The following is a 15,713-nucleotide window of genomic DNA, read 5'->3' on the forward strand; positions in this document are numbered from 1 at the left end:
TGATGGAAGCACAGGCAAAATGTGCATCAAAGGGTTACATACCACATGGAGACTTTCAAGGCCCTCAAAGTCTAATCTCYATTCTAATTGCAAAATCTGCAGAAGATATTTTATCTCAACAAGGCTCTCAGCCTCTCTTCATGGGTTAAGGAGAAATATTTTCATTTCCTGTCTTCATTATCACTCTTTACATTCAGAACGCATGCAGACAAATCCAGTCCGAATTACAGATATTAAAGTTGTAGGTGTCTGCCCTGGCAATTGCCTGTTTGTCTTTTTTTAAGGCTCCTTAAATCAGAGTCCTCCAGCAGTCTAYGAGATCCCAGTTAGCTCTCATTCCCATCAATCATGACAACTTTGGATTGCATTTCTCCTGCCTCAATTTAAAACCAGTCTGGCTTCTTCTGGCTTCCTCCAATTTCTTCATTTTTCTAACTTCYTCTCTTTTTCCTATGACTAACATATTTTTTTCTGAGTTAAAATTTGTCATAGGTTTCTACCCATGGTTCAGGACTAGTGTAAATAGTGACTCTGGTTCTGTAGCAAGTTGGTTTCCTGTTGCAACATCACCCACACTAAGGAAACCACATCTKTTCAGAGAGGGACCCATTTTAAGAACAGTTATTTTTAGGCTGTAGAAGATTATCAGTYGTTGAGACAAAGGGCTCAGGTGACTCCTTAAAAAATCAAGAGAGCAGGAAAAGCCTTGTGACATACTGAGATCCTGGAGTCAAGATGGGAGAAATACCATTTTCAGGTTGCTCTGCTTAGGGGAATTAAACATTTCAAGATTGTTTGAAAATTTCTGTGTTTGAAAATGACACAGTGCTCTGAAGGGAAGGGTTAAACAAACTAATGGGTGAAATCATTGCAGGCTACAAGACAGGCTTTTCTACTTCAGGGTGGGCAGGGAGCATTACATCCCCCATCTTCTGCGTGCTTTGTTACTTCTGTATATTCTGAATATTGTGATTTATGGCTCTTATGACAGGAGAGATTAATCCCCTGGCCAGCCCTGCCTGCTGTTCTGTGCTGTGCACACAGATGGACACCTCACTGCCTATGTATGAGCACATGCACAGGGGTTCCTGTCACACCTGCCCCTTTGGGCACTCAGGCTGGATGCAGCTCAGAGCATGTGAAGAGTTTGAGTACTCCCATGTGGAATATTTGGAGCTGATAAACACCTGCCATGTCACTCACTTGTCCCTTCACCTCCCTCTCCAAGATGTGGGGATACAATTTACCCTGGACACAATTTCCTCACSCAATRYAACAAACMAGGAAGTGATATAATACAAATGTARGTGGGRARCCTCCTCAAAGGAGAAACTTTGGAGTGAAATGAAGGGACAGCTCTGGATAAGAGCTCAGACTCAGCACTCTCTGGGGAAGTCTTCATTATTTTCCTGTCACATTTYAGACTGATAAATACCTCTTGTGCATAGAGATGTGTAGCTCTTTTCTGACTGGTAAAAATTGGAGTACAGTAACTTGGGTAAAAATCAAAGTAGAGTAACTCGGGTAAAAATCAGAGTAGAGTAACTTGGGTGTAACTGGGAGTAGAGTAACTTGGATAAAAATCAGAGTAGAGTAACTCGGGTAAAACCAGGAGGAACTCGGGTATAGTAACTAGGGTAAAAATCAGAGTAGAGTAACTCGGGTAAAACCAGGAGTAGAGTAACTTGGGTAAAAATGGGAGTAGAGTAACTCGGGTAAAAAGCTGGGTAGAGTAACTCGGGCAAAGAAAAGGGTCTGACCAGATATTCTGGCAGCAGACATTTTGCACTACAGGATTACATTGTCTCTTTTTACCTTTTGGAAACAGATTAAGCTACACTGCAGAAGGACACTGTTTGTACAGAATGATCTATGCAGGGAAAGGTGCAGAATAATCAGCTTTTAAGTACATATTTCACTGATTTCCAGCAGCTTTTCAATGTCCACAAACCTATCCTTAGAAATGTTAGTTTTTTTATCTACGTTTTAGCAAGTCAAAGGAACAGGAATTGGTTTGGGTTTCCAATCCTTGTTTTATTCCAGAAAATGTTCAGTTCTTATYTCTTGATGTACTGGTATTTTATGTACTGTACCTCTGACTAGTGCTCTACAAGATGCTAAAGAGAAGGAGGATTTTTTTTTATGCAAGAAAACACATTATACATTTATGAAAAAAAAAATCCTCAAAAAGACCGCTCTATATTTCTCTCTGCTCCAGAGCAGCGTTAACACAAACTCCTGATAAGTCTAGTTCATATGCTTGTGCAGGGAACAGGTTTTTAAAGGCCTGTTCCAGAGAGCCCTGATTAGATAATACATAACTGAGACAAACCATGGGCTAGAGGACTTTATTTTCATTTGCAGCTCATTAGAGGCAGCCCAGAGCTAACCTAAGCTTCCTGGCYGGGAGATACTGGATCAGGATAAAACCAGGCACAGACAAAATARCACTGTTTACACTTGATACAGCTGTACCCAGAGTTCCCACATGATCAAAAAATAATAAACCACCAAAGGAAGAGGCACTGTCTTCAAAAGCCTGAAAATCCACGCATTCAAATGACTGCAATCCAGGGCTTGTGGGGGTTCTTGCTGGCCAAGAAAAGCCCCCTTAGTCTATGAAGGTGACATTACCCTCCTACAGTTTCAGATACAAAATTAGACAAAACTCTCCTCCTGCACCAGAGGATCAGACAGGTACTTGGTGGAGGCAGTTCCACCCAGACTAAGAAAAAGGGCTCACTTAATCCAAATTAAGAAGCCCACCTTAGCGGGGGTAAGAAAGAAGAGTATCTATATAAGAGTGTATCTAATTCAATTTCTAAATTAATTTACTTAAATCAGTATGTATCACGTGAGCAAGGATTATTGTCAGAAAGCTAAATTAAATTCTAAATTAAAATGAGAAATAGAGTGGTACCATCCATTACAAAGGAGAGATGGACTGAAACTACTGCTGAATTGCATGATGCCTTCTAAAAATACCAGAATGCAAGGATTAGGTACAAGTGAGTTAATAAGGTGTTGTACTGCATCCTGAAGGCTGCTTAAAATTAGATGTGAATGTGCTTTTGCTTGTCCTAAATGCATTGCAGAACGACAGAAATATTTTTTTTTCTTCTCTCACAGTCTTCCTTTGAGCTGTCATAATCTGAGAAGTCTGGGTCTGTAGGCACTAGAGGGAGAGAGATTGCTTTGCTATTGTTCTTCTTTTCGATATTGCTCTCAAGCCTGAAGGAATCAGCTCCAGTAAGTGACGTTCTGAGGTGAAGCGCAGTCATCCCCCCACACAGTTTATTTTGTTTGCACTATGGCACCATGGGCAGTGCTKGTGAAAGCACATTTTCACAAAAAGTGCCCACTTTCAGGATCAGATCATTTTCTACAAACCAAACAAACAAAAGACAGAAGGGGCTACAGCTTTCCTGGCTGAACCCCAGCTGAAACTAAAACATTGCTAGCATTTACTGAGATTGTCCTGCATATTCTACATTCTACAGCTGTGCAGAAAGGTGACAATTTTTAGCATTTCACATAGCACTACAACATGCCACAGGCTGTTAATTACCTCTTCAATCAGTTGGGCTGGGAATTTTCTATGCTTAACTGTAAACTGCATGAATTGCGGGCAACATGCAGTTCTCAGGATGAGGTCTGTGTCCCACAAAAATTTCTAAATAATTCTCAGCCAGGTGCTGCGTGACCCCACACAAAGCATTTCACGTCCCTCTGGCACAACATTTAGTTAGGTGTAAGAGTCTGGCACTTCCAGGTGACTACAATCCTTACAGAGAGGCAATTCCACTCCCAACCTACATTTTCTGATCTTCCAAAATTGAAACTGGRCAGAATTGCTGCCTGTGTGGAAGCCCCTATAGAATCTGAGAGCAACCTGCTCCTCTTGCCCTATAATCAACTAGAGGACCAGTATTCCTGCACTGCTACAGATATGARTCTGCCTTTTCACCGTACTCTTCAATTTTAAGGGACAGTGAACAGTTTCTAGAGCTCACCAAGTCAACCAAATTTGCAGTCACACAAACACATTATCAGCTCTTCAGCCTGGAGCCAAGCCTGTTCTGTCATTCCCTTTTGGCCGAGCTGCATCTTGGAGCTTTGTGACACAGGCAGTGTTTAGATAAGTTTCTCCGAACTGTTACAAAAAATGCAGGTTTATCCCTTCTGGGTAAAAAATACATTATCCAATCTAGAAGCCGTGCAAGAGGGAAGTTTCTTGGATAGCTCCTTAGCCCAGAAACTTCCTTCACATCAAAGTCTGGGTGGAGGATGGCAGCTCAGRCACAATTCTGTGTGTCTTTAATTCTGAGAGCGAGGGTCAGCATTTAAACCTTATCTGGCCACAGCTGAGATCTACAAAGAGTTTGCAATTAAGCATGTTCTGGTACCCATCTTTGTCTTTAGAGGAGTGTGAGAGTTTKCAGTGTCTGAATGTATTAACCAGCAGCAGTTAAATACAATCGAGCTGTCTACTTCTAAGGTCAGGACAGAATACTTCACAGCTGCAGTCCTTCTCCCACTGGGTATGACTAATCACATCTACTTCCCTGATATTCTCTCCATCTCTTTAGGTGTTTGCACAGATAAATCCTTTTGGCCAAAAGTGCTTTCATGTTGAAATAAGGGCTCACTTTGTATTTTTTCAGCACACATGTATTTTTTTTCAAATTACAAGTAACACCCAGGGATGGTTAGAAAAGGAGAAATCACAGGGTTTGGAGGGTATTGTCAAGTTGTTCAAGTCAGTGACTGAACAGTGCAATTCATCACTTTACCCCCATGTGCCAGATTGCCAGATCAGGGGCTCTTTCTCCTTTGTTAGCTTTTCAAAGATGTGGGGTACAGAAAGGATGTCACTGTTTTGCTCCCATTTCAGAATTACTTGTGAACAAAGCATTTTTTTACACACAGAAAAAATGCAGCTTCTGTGGTTAAAATAGTAAATGGAGTTGTAATTAACTTATTTACAATAATAATGAAAATACAGTCTTTTGAGGATAGCAAGGCCTTTAACTGGCTTTAGTTCCAGTGTGACAGAGATGAATCAATTTAAAATTTACACTGGATATCAACATTGTTAGTAAAGAAGCCTGAAAAGAAACTCAGAGTAATACTGAGCTATGCTCAGGATTAAAAAAAATAATCCATTTTGCCTTCTCATAAGAAAGGGGACTTTTGTAAATTCAAATAAAATCAAAGATACTATTTTACGACTTGGAGAATGTTGCTTTTCTTAAGTTGTTCACAACACATAATTAGAACTGGGSTGTACTTTACTGCACACTGCACAAGAGATTCTCTGTCTTGCTAACCAGAGTGACTGACAGAGAACTCTCAATCTGTTACTATAGATTTTCTACCATTCAAAAAAACAGTYGTGAAACTTGACCCTACAAACAAAGCAGATCAAAAAAGAGACTTGTATTAAAATTTTAAAGCTTATAGGTTGGAGGCTTTCTCTTTTTTAACTGGTTCCCTTTGTGACTCTTTTAATAAACAGAAAAAAAGCAGAGCACATATACAGTAACCAGCTACAAACCTCTTCCTCTAACACACACACACAATTTTGCAAAGAATGCTCTATTTTAGGTGCAGTAAGCCTGTACAATTCACAAACCAGTGATTTGTGGCCTAAAGTACTGGACCGTTAACATATTAATTAATTTCAAAAGTACTTTTAACTAAAAAAAATGATAGCTAATGAAGATACAAGACATAAAATCATTTGTAATTAAAAGGTCGTTGATATTTTCCTACTGGACTTTTAGCACAACATTATAGAAAAAGTCTTATATTCATACAAGTGCTACAATGGAAAAGTCTAATCTTTTTGGATATTGGTATGTGCAAGATCTGATAGTGACACACGATATSTCACTAGAATTTAAATACATATCTTAAATTTTGTTGAATTGTAAGGTCTGTAAGTTTATAATATGCAGCACTGCAATTACTGATAATATATGTGGGAACTCTCCCACACTATGATTCTCTCATGTCTGCTGAAAAGAATGAAAGATATCAAACTCTTATTACTCACAATTTATATAGGCATTTGGATACAACATTGCTAAATGTCTCAACACTATTAATTAAATKATTAACAAGAAATTTTTGCACTACATTTGCTTGCTATTATTTCTTATTATTAAAAAAAAACCCTAAATGTCAAGTTCAGAAGGCTCCTGCATGATTAAACATTTCTCTGATTAAAAAGCCTGACAGAGAAACGGAATGACCAAGCTCTAAGCTACACAAACASAAGACAGCTCAGAGCCTGCCTGGTAGAGAACGATATTGTCTGCCTCCCTCCCACTGAACATTTGCCCCAAGGTTCCAAGGAACAGTAAATGTTTAACTTCCCTGGAAACAGAAAGTCACCTGTCGTCCTTCCCATTAGCTCTATAACCCTGTCAGCTCCATGGCTAAATAGCAACAGGTTTTAATCAACCAACAAATCCTTATCTGAAGTCAGGCTTTTTACATACAGAGGGGTGCAATCAYTAGAACCATGGAATCATGGAATCATAGAATAAGCTGAGTTGGAAGAGACCCACAAGGATCATCAAGTCCAACTCCTGGCCCTGCACGGGACACCCCAAGAGTCACCCCATATGCCTGAGAGCATTGTCCAAACACTTCCTGAGCTCTGTCAGTGCTGTGACCACTGCACTGTTCCAGTGCCCAACCACCCTCTGGGGGAAAAGCTTTTTCCTGATATCCAACCTAAACATCCCTGACTCAGCTTCATGCCATTTCCTCAAGACCTGTCACTGGTCATGAGAGTGAAGAGATCAGTGCCTGCCCCTCCTGTCCCCCTCACAAGGAAGCTGTGACTGCACTGAGGTCTCCCCTCAGTCTCTTCCAGGCTGAACAGACCTCTCCTCAATGGCTTCTCCTCAAGCCCCTTCCCCATCCTGTGTCACACAGTGGGGCACACACTGCACACAGCAGGAGCTGGCCAGGCTGATCCAGGGACTGCAGGGCCAYCACCCCAATTCCCTGTATCCGTACCACATCCTCTTGCCAGACACTGCCCTGCTTCCCCTGAGGCTCTAAGGCCCTGTCCGTGCTCCATGAGGAGATGATCCAGGCCCAGCTAGACATCAAGATGGATGCTTTACTGTGAGACACGAGCACAGGATGACCACAGAAGCTGTGGCTCTCCCATCCCTGGGATTGTTCAAAACCAGGCTGGATGGAGTTTGAGCAACATGTTCTAGTGAAAGGTGTCCCTGTCCATGGCAGGCAGCTTGGCACTGGATGATGTTTTAGGTCCCTTCCAACCCAAGCCATTCCAACACTGTGTTTGGGCCAGCCTTGCTGGACACTCAGCTGGACACAGACCCAATGCCACAGTGARTGTCTGTGTGAGGGATTGTCCACCTGCAAGAAAGCCTGGGCTCAGAGTCAATGCTTGTGTGAGACTTACCAGGCCTTTTCTCTTCCCATTGCCACGAGAAAATTTGTTACCAGGTTTAAACGGCATGAGACAGAAACCTGCTGAATGAAGAGAGTAAATACAAATGAAAATACAGTAGCTTTTGCAGGGAGCCCTCTCTACCCCAGAARTCCCATTACTATTTCCAGCAACCCCACCAGCCCAGCTTTCTCCCTCACGTGGTTTTGCCTTTGCCACCCAACAGATTTCTGGAACCTACTTCCAGTTCCTTCAAATTTTGGTTTTGAATTTAGGCACAATGCTCATCCTTCCTAAARGTACTTGTGTCAAAGACTGGTAGCACTGCCAACCTCAGAAAGGCAACAAGAAGCAGAAAACTTAAACRTTTCTCTGCACAACTGGCCTGCAAACAGGCCAGTCACCTGTTTTTGAACTCCTAACGCTCATCTCCAGCTTACTGTTAAAACAACTGATCTTGTCAAGTCTCCCAAGGGTACAATTGCTGTGGGTGCACAAATGTAAACCTTGAGCTTCTGAAATKTCTCTGYAGCTGCTCCTCCTTTMTTTGAAGACRGTATCAAGAGCTTCTTTCCTACGCRGCCATGCAAGAGGAGAGCTCAGCACAATCTGTGCCACAGCACTGATTAACTTCTCTCCAAGAGAAAAGGAAAGAGGCAACAAGCTGAGGACATCCAAGCAATGCTGAATAATCCACCAAGACCAGAGCTTTTCTGAGGAARGATTCTAACAGGGGAAAAGCTAAACTGCATCAGAATCTCCCACCTGCTTTTTCATCAACCAAGTCTGCGCTYGTGCCACTGAAATCAATGGAAACTKTATTATGGACTAAATCAGAAGGGAAGAGAAGAGATGGGAAGAAAGGGGAAAAACAATTTAAAATCCTGTATTTCTAAGCTATAGTTCTCATAAACKGACTAATCAGATTCCTGTGCATGTAAGTCAGTATTTTCTTCATTAGTGCAGCTAGCTGGCCATAAAATGAGTATATTGCATTTATTCATGCATCTACAGTGGGAAAAAATAGATTTTCAAATATTTGGAAGAAAACCTTTGAAATGGGCAGACAAGAACTAATAATACATTAAGCCAAAAACTTATATCACAATATGATCCAGAGAGTACTTATTCTGCTCTTTAAAGATCCATTTATATAAACAGCACAAAGTAAATATTTCTTTCATCTGTATTAAAAAAAACCCTCTCAACTAACTTAAATAAGAAAAAAAAATTCTTAAAAAGGCAAAAGTTAGGTATAAACACATGTCAGTGATTTTAGGAACAAAATATTCCCAGCCAACAATCATCACTCACCCCCAGTCCCAAGGTTCATCTGACCCTGACTGAAGCAGCCTACAAACCTGGCATGGCTCTTAGCTGCAGCAATACTGCCCTTCCTACCTGGATCTGTTATTGGTATTCTTACTAAACTGATTACACACTTCCCAGGTTGAAAAATGCTTCCTTTAATATTAAACCTTCCTGGAAAGATATGAGTAAGAGGAGAGGTTTTTAAAAGTCTGCACTTCATACAAAACAAATAGGACCTTTCCTTCTTTTTATTAAAGTTGGAGGAGTTTGGGTGTTTATTGTGTTTATTTCAGGGATTTCTTTGTAATCATAAGGCAAGAATTTATGATTTAACACTTGAGTGAATCACGACACAAAACACCCAGGATTTATAGTTTCCTTACATAGTCCCCTTTGGTAACCAGTACACAGCACATCAATCTTCAGGCTGTTTACAGACCTTCCTTCTCCCTGCCTTCAGAGGTGTCAGCTGATCTGTAAGACAGAAACAKGAAAAAAGTTCCCACTGTTTTGTGTTTATCACCTGATCCCACTGGATGCTCTGCTGCCCATGGCTCTTTTTTCTGTCTTTAACAAAGACTTCAAAGGAGGATGTTACACTAGTGCTTCTCATTTGGATACCCATCACAAATGCTCTGTTTCCCGAGTACTTTGGAAGGAGTTGGCCATCCTGGTGCCCAACAGAGCCCACTGTGCCTGGACAGCCTCAAGAGCCGTATCAAAGGCTCTCCTGCAGTGCCAAGTCCATAAGCTGGTTCTCCTTCACTCTGGATTTCAGTAACATGGGCAGGAAGGTGATTCTGGCCCTCTGCTCTGCCCTGGTGAGGACCACCTGGAGTGCTGTGACCAGTTTGGAGCTCCTCAGCACAGGAGAGACACAGAGCTCCTTAAGCATGTCCCGTGTTATCCCCATGTCCCGTGTCCCCATATCCCGTGGTGTCCTCATGTCCCGTGTGTGTCCCCATGTCCCGTGCGTGTCCCCATATCCCGTGTGTCACTCCCACGTCCCGTGTCCCGTGTGTGTCCCCATGTCCTGTATCCCCGTGTCCCGTGTGTGTCCCCATGTCCCGTATCCCCGTGTCCCGTGTGTGTCCCCATAACCCGTGTATCCCCATGTCCCGTGTGTGTCCCGTGTGTGTCCGTCCCCATGTCCCGGGTCCCTCCCCATGTCCCGCATGTCGCCATATCCCGTGTGTTATCCCCATATCCCCTGTGTGTCCCATATCCCGTGCATCCCCCTGTCCCGTGTCCCTCCCAGTGTCCCGGGTGTTATCCCCATATCCCGTGTGTGTCCCCATGTCCCGTGTGTATCCTCATGTCCCGTGTGTCCCCGTCCCCTGTCCCTCCCCGTGTCCCGTGTGTATCCATCCCCATATCCCGTGTGTTATCCCCATATCCCGTGTGTATCCCCGTGTCCCTCCCCGTGTCCCCCTATCCCGTGTGTATCCTGTGTGTTACTCCCCTATCCCGTGTCCCTCCCCCTATCCCGTGTGTTATCCCCCTATCCCGTGTATATCCCGTGTGTTAGTCCCCTATCCCGTGTCCCTCCCCGTGTCCCGTTGTATCCCATATCCCGTGTATCCCCGTGTCCCTCCCCGTGTCCCGTGTGTATCCATCCCCATATCCCGTGTGTTATCCCCATATCCCGTGTATCCCCATATCCCGTGTGTTATCCCCACATCCTGTGTGTATCCCATATCCCGTGTGTCCCCATATCCCGTGTATCCCCGTGTCCCTCCCCGTGTCCCGTGTGTATCCATTCCCATATCCCGTGTGTATCCCATATCCCGTGCGTTATCCCCCGATCCCGTGTATCCCCGTGTCCCTCCCCGTGTCCCGTGTGTATCCATGCCCATATCCCGTGTGTATCCCCATATCCCGTGTATCCCCATATCCCGTGCGTTATCCCCCGATCCCGTGTATCCCCGTGTCCCTCCCCGTGTCCCGTGTGTATCCATTCCCATATCCCGTGTGTTATCCCCATATCCCGTGTGTTATCCCCATATCCCGTGTGTTATCCCCATATCCCGTGTGTTATCCCCATATCCCGTGTGTTATCCCCCTATCCCGTGTATCCCATATCCCGTGTGTTATCCCCATATCCCGTGTGTTATCCCCACATCCCGTTTGTTATCCCCCTATCCCGTGTGTTATTTCCACATCCCGTGTGTTATCCCCTATTCCGTGTCCCTCCCCCTATCCCGTGTGTTATCCCCTATCCCGTGTCCCTCCCCGTGTCCCGCCGCCCCGCCCGCGTTTCCCGGAAAGGTTCCCCGTTCGCTTCCGGTTCCGTGCCCCATCATGGCGGCGGCCCCTGCGCCCGGCGGGCTCTGAGCGCTGCGGAGCCGCCCCGCTCCCGCCGCTCCTTCCCCGCTCCTGCGTGCGGGGCGAGCCGGGCGCGGTGCCGGCGCTGCCGGGAGCCGTTCCCGGGCTGCCGCGCGGCTCCTGCCCGGGGCTGAGGCGCCGCCGCCGCCATGGCGCCGGTGCAGCTGGAGAGCGCCCAGCTGGTGCCGGCCGGCCCCGCGTCAGCCCCGGCCCCGCCGGCCCCCGGCGCCGTGACAGCCGCCGCCAGCCCCGGCTACCGCCTCAGCACCCTCATCGACTTCCTCCTGCACCGCACCTACGCCGAGCTCACCGTGCTGGCCGACCTGTGAGTGCCGCAGATCTCTCCGTGCCCGGCTGGCGGTGCCGCCTCGCAGCATCCCGGGAGGATGCGGAGGCCTCGCCAGGGATCTGTCCCGGAGCTCATCCGGGGCCGGAGTGGGGGGAGGTCGTTGCGCTTTCCTATTCACAGAGTGCTTTGGGTTGGAAGAGACCATAAAGATCATCCAGTTCCAGTCTTCTCCCCTCCCTTCCACTGGACCAGGTTGCTCAGAGCCSCATCCAGYCTGGCCTGGARCACTTCCAGGGATGGGGCATCCACAGCTTCTCTGCGCAACCTGTGCCAGTGCATCACCACCTTCACAGGGAAAAATTTTCTCCTGATATCTAATCTAAACTTGTTCAATTTGAACCCATTCTGCCAGTCTTGCTCTTGTAAATACCCTTGCCAATTCTCCCACCTGGGGAGATGCCTGTGCAGGTGGGTTGGTCTCTGCATCAGGCTGTGTCCAGGGGCACAGCRAAAGCTGCTGAGTGATCTGTCATAAACAGAGAAGATGACTCTGAGAACTGAGAGCAGCTGCAGATTGGCTGCCTAAATGCTTAAGTTTGCCCCCAAATTACTGCCAAAAAACCCCAGCTGTAGTGCTAGTACTGATACTAAAGTATGTGAAACTGGAATGTCTGAAACGAGGTATTTTCATATGATGCAACTCCTTGACTTACCTCTGTAGTTTTTAAAATACCATTTGATTAWTTTTGGCAAATAAGTTATTTACGTTTACTTAATGATCTGTGCCGATGTTATTGTGTTTGAAGTGTCAAAACAAAGGAATGTTTTTGGGCAAGAAAAACTTTCCTGAAAGCATTGGGACTCTGAATAAACCTGTTTCCCTCTTACTTCGTTTAACCGTAGAGATTCTTGTGGGGAAGCTGTGTGTTTTAAGAAGTGACACACAGAACAAATGGGAAAAAAATAGGTAAAGCTCTTGTACAGTACCATGTCTGGGAAGTTTGCAAAAAGAAGTTTTTCTGATGTGAGGTTAAGAATGTTCAAACTCTGTAAAGGACAAGGAATTTAGGTGTTTTAGTTTGCTTTGAAAAAACTTCCAAAATATCAGCCATATATGACTGATATTTCCTATATGTTTATGGTGTGTATTGAGTAACTGATTTCAGCAGCCTTCATCAACCTTTTCAATTAATTTGACCAGTTCCAGTTTGCCTGGTACAGAGTARTGACAGGTGACTCATGGTACTGATTTTTATATACTTTGTAGTTGCGTAAAAGTACCTGTATTTGATGGTTGCTAACAGAATTTCTAGTTGTCTGAAATGTAATAAAACWRCATATAATACWTTTTTTYCCCCTCTTCTTTCATATAGATTACCAAGAAAGACTGATATGGAAAGGTGAGTTATGATAAGAGAATCTGTCATGCATGTTAAAATATAGAGCTTTGATTAGGATATTAAGATTAGTATAGTAATGTCTAAATAAAATCTTTTTGTCCTAATTTTAGATTTTATRCAAGAAAATAAGCCCTGTCTGTCTTGCTGTCATTACATAGTTTCAAAATTTTTCACAGCATCAKTGACAATACTGGGTTTTGTTGGTGTTTGGTTTTAGAGTTGTTGGGCTTTTTTTTTTTTTTGTTGCTGTCATAGTAGGTGAACTCTGTAAAGGGTATTTTCTTCTTAATGAATCTTGAAACAGTGAATTGACAGAAAAGCTGACATGAAGGGGAACTGGAGAATTTAAGTAGATTCTAGTTAGTATGATAAAGAAATRTTTTGTTCAGAAGAAGCAGTTCAACAATGTCAACAAGGTAAAGACCTCTTTTCTGCATTTTTTCATGTTACCTGATCTTTCTTATCCTGGGCACTGTTTTCTGCTCCTCTTCGATGTGGTTTTGAAGTGTGAAAATTATTAGAGASCAAATGTAAGAGAGCAGAACGGCACTCTGCTGAGTTGAAAAAAATCTGTTTACTTTTCTGTTTCTCCCTTAATAAATGTTATGAAACTGGTCARAATATTGTTCCTTTTATTTGTGTTGACATATCAATTGGCCTAAATTCCTTTAGAGAGATACAGGAGGTATGGTATTCCTAAGAATCCTAATAAAGAAGTCTGTGTACKAGGATGATCATTAATTGTTATCTGAAGCTTTCCAAAACTCTCATAACATGTGGATTTAATCATATTTTCATGGAATCACAACCTGGAATTATTACTTGTACCCCTTTCCCTTCTGCACAGTATTGTATTAAGAGAAACAGTGTGGGTTTTGATTTGGTTTAGTTTGGGTTTTTAATTTTCGCACTGTTTACTGAAGAAATTACTTTCCACTTGGGTCCAGAGCTTCCTTGTACTGATGGGACAACTTTTCCCATCTAGATATTTAGCATTTCTCGGTGAGGTTTGATTCTGCTTTGTTGGATACAATAGGTCTGGGGCAACAACTTAAATCCCAATGGATTACAGAGAAAAGAAAATATGACAGCYTTCAATGTACAAAGAGTGTCCTATGACTGAAATTGTCTTGAAATTAAGTGTTCACATCCTTGTTACCTTTGTCTTAAAACTCTTCTTTGTGAAATGTCTTTCCAGTTCTTGAAGGAAGTATGTAGCACTGTAGCTTAATTATCTATATTTTCCCCATCTTTGAGACCTGCAAAGGCTGCAGTAGTTGGGCTTCAAAGTCTATTTCTTGGAGCTGGAGCCTGGTGACATAGCATATATGCTTCAGTGAAGATGTGATGGCATTATGCTCTAATGAAGTTCATATAAAATATAAGTCCTATACTACAGTGCCTATTTAAAAGATGTTTTGATAAGAAAAATTGATGAGAAATTATGCATCATAGTACAATACAGTACTTTTTTTTTAGGGTCATTTATTAGTTATCAATTGTAGGAATAAATGACTCTTACAGTAAAGTGGTTGGATTAAAAAAGAACATTAGTACAGTAGTGTAAAATTAATAGTGCTGAGTTCCACTGGAAATACAGGGGCTTTCTTCTTGGTAATGGAGACTGGGTTTTGCCCAGTATCATCTTTTTYTGGGTAACCTACTTCAGTCTTTGACCACATCACTGTGTTTCTTTGTTTTCCTYATATCTAACTAGTTTTTCACTGGTTTGTAGCTGTTGTTCCTTGGCCTTCTGCACGTCTGAAAAGAGYCTGGTTCCATCTTCCCTAAAATACCCTTTTAGATATTTGAAGATGGCATTAGGATCTTTTCTTCATAAGCAGGAGCAAACTCAGCTTCCTCAGTCCATCCTTCCATGTTTCCTTGGAATGTGAATGCATCTTYTGACCTGCCCTTGATCACAGAGCAGTTTATCCTGTAGAAGGCAATTTGTTGATCCGGCGTGTTTTGCCCTTGGCAACTTTCTGATGGTTGTTTCCAGGCTAATTTCTTGCTTGGTATTTATCTGGACATAACTTAGAGAAAGATTTGCYATATGAATTTTTTTCTTAACTGAAGTTAGCCCAACTGACCTATAGATCCCTATATCTTCCTTTGCCTTCTTGAAAAAGAACATGGTATTTGCCTTTTTGCTGTCATCAATACCTTTGATCGCTGTGGATTTTGAAAATGACAGAGAGCAACTTTACAGTGGCATGGATTAGCTCTCTCAGAATCCTTGGATGCAGCCCATCCACTCCAATGGACTTTWCTATCTCAGGCTTGCTTAAGTGGTCCTTAACATGATTTAATTCTACAGTAGCTAACGCTTCACTCCCCCAGATTCAGCCATTAGTCTGAAGGATCTGCAATCTGAGATCCAAACTTAGCAGTGAAGACCAGGGGTAAAAAATGCACTGAGCAGCATGACTSTTAGAAAGACTTTTAGGTTTGTTTCTTGTTTTGTAAATAAGCTCTTTCCTGAAGTTTCATCTTCCTTGAATGTTTGTTTCYGTGTAGCCCAGCATATGGTCATGTACCTATAATGAAGGACAATGCAGCAAATTTGAAAGCCTTTTTGTTTTATTACTGAAGTAGATTCCCAGTGCAGTTGTCATTCAGGGATGATGATGGTGGTTCTGGAAGCAGGATTCTGTCAAATCAAAGTAACAAGTCTTCTCTAACTTAATTTAAGTGGTATTAATGGAACAATTACTGGAATACTGTCTAGATTTGCCAGTCATTTTCATTATTAAATTGTTGTGCTTTTAGAGGGTTGGGGTTTTTTTATTATTTTCAGTTACAGAACATGAATTGGAATTTTTCCTGCTATCACGCTGTTTTCACCTTAGATGTTTGACATGAGTACTAGATTTTAGCAACTTCTCTGTGCAGTTGGTCTGAGAGATTGCTGGTTTTCTAATGACTCACTGTAGCCATCTTTCAAATC

General features: G+C 43.1%; 1 protein-coding gene across 1 annotated transcript in view; it reads left to right on the forward strand.

Moving 5' to 3' along the window:
- The first annotated feature begins 11,203 nt into the window (after positions 1-11,203).
- MED14 (mediator complex subunit 14) overlaps positions 11,204-15,713 on the forward strand; it is a 34,785-nt gene continuing 30,275 nt past the window's right edge. The window contains exons 1-2 of the mRNA XM_057378234.1: positions 11,204-11,399; positions 12,737-12,763. Coding sequence (XP_057234217.1) covers positions 11,224-11,399; positions 12,737-12,763 — 203 coding nt within the window. The 5' untranslated portion in view covers positions 11,204-11,223. The remainder of the gene's footprint in view (positions 11,400-12,736; positions 12,764-15,713) is intronic.

This window comes from Malurus melanocephalus, unplaced genomic scaffold, assembly GCF_030028575.1.
Source record: "Malurus melanocephalus ecotype Western Australia unplaced genomic scaffold, MMel_1.1 scaffold_349, whole genome shotgun sequence".
Classification (NCBI taxonomy): domain Eukaryota; kingdom Metazoa; phylum Chordata; class Aves; order Passeriformes; family Maluridae; genus Malurus; species Malurus melanocephalus.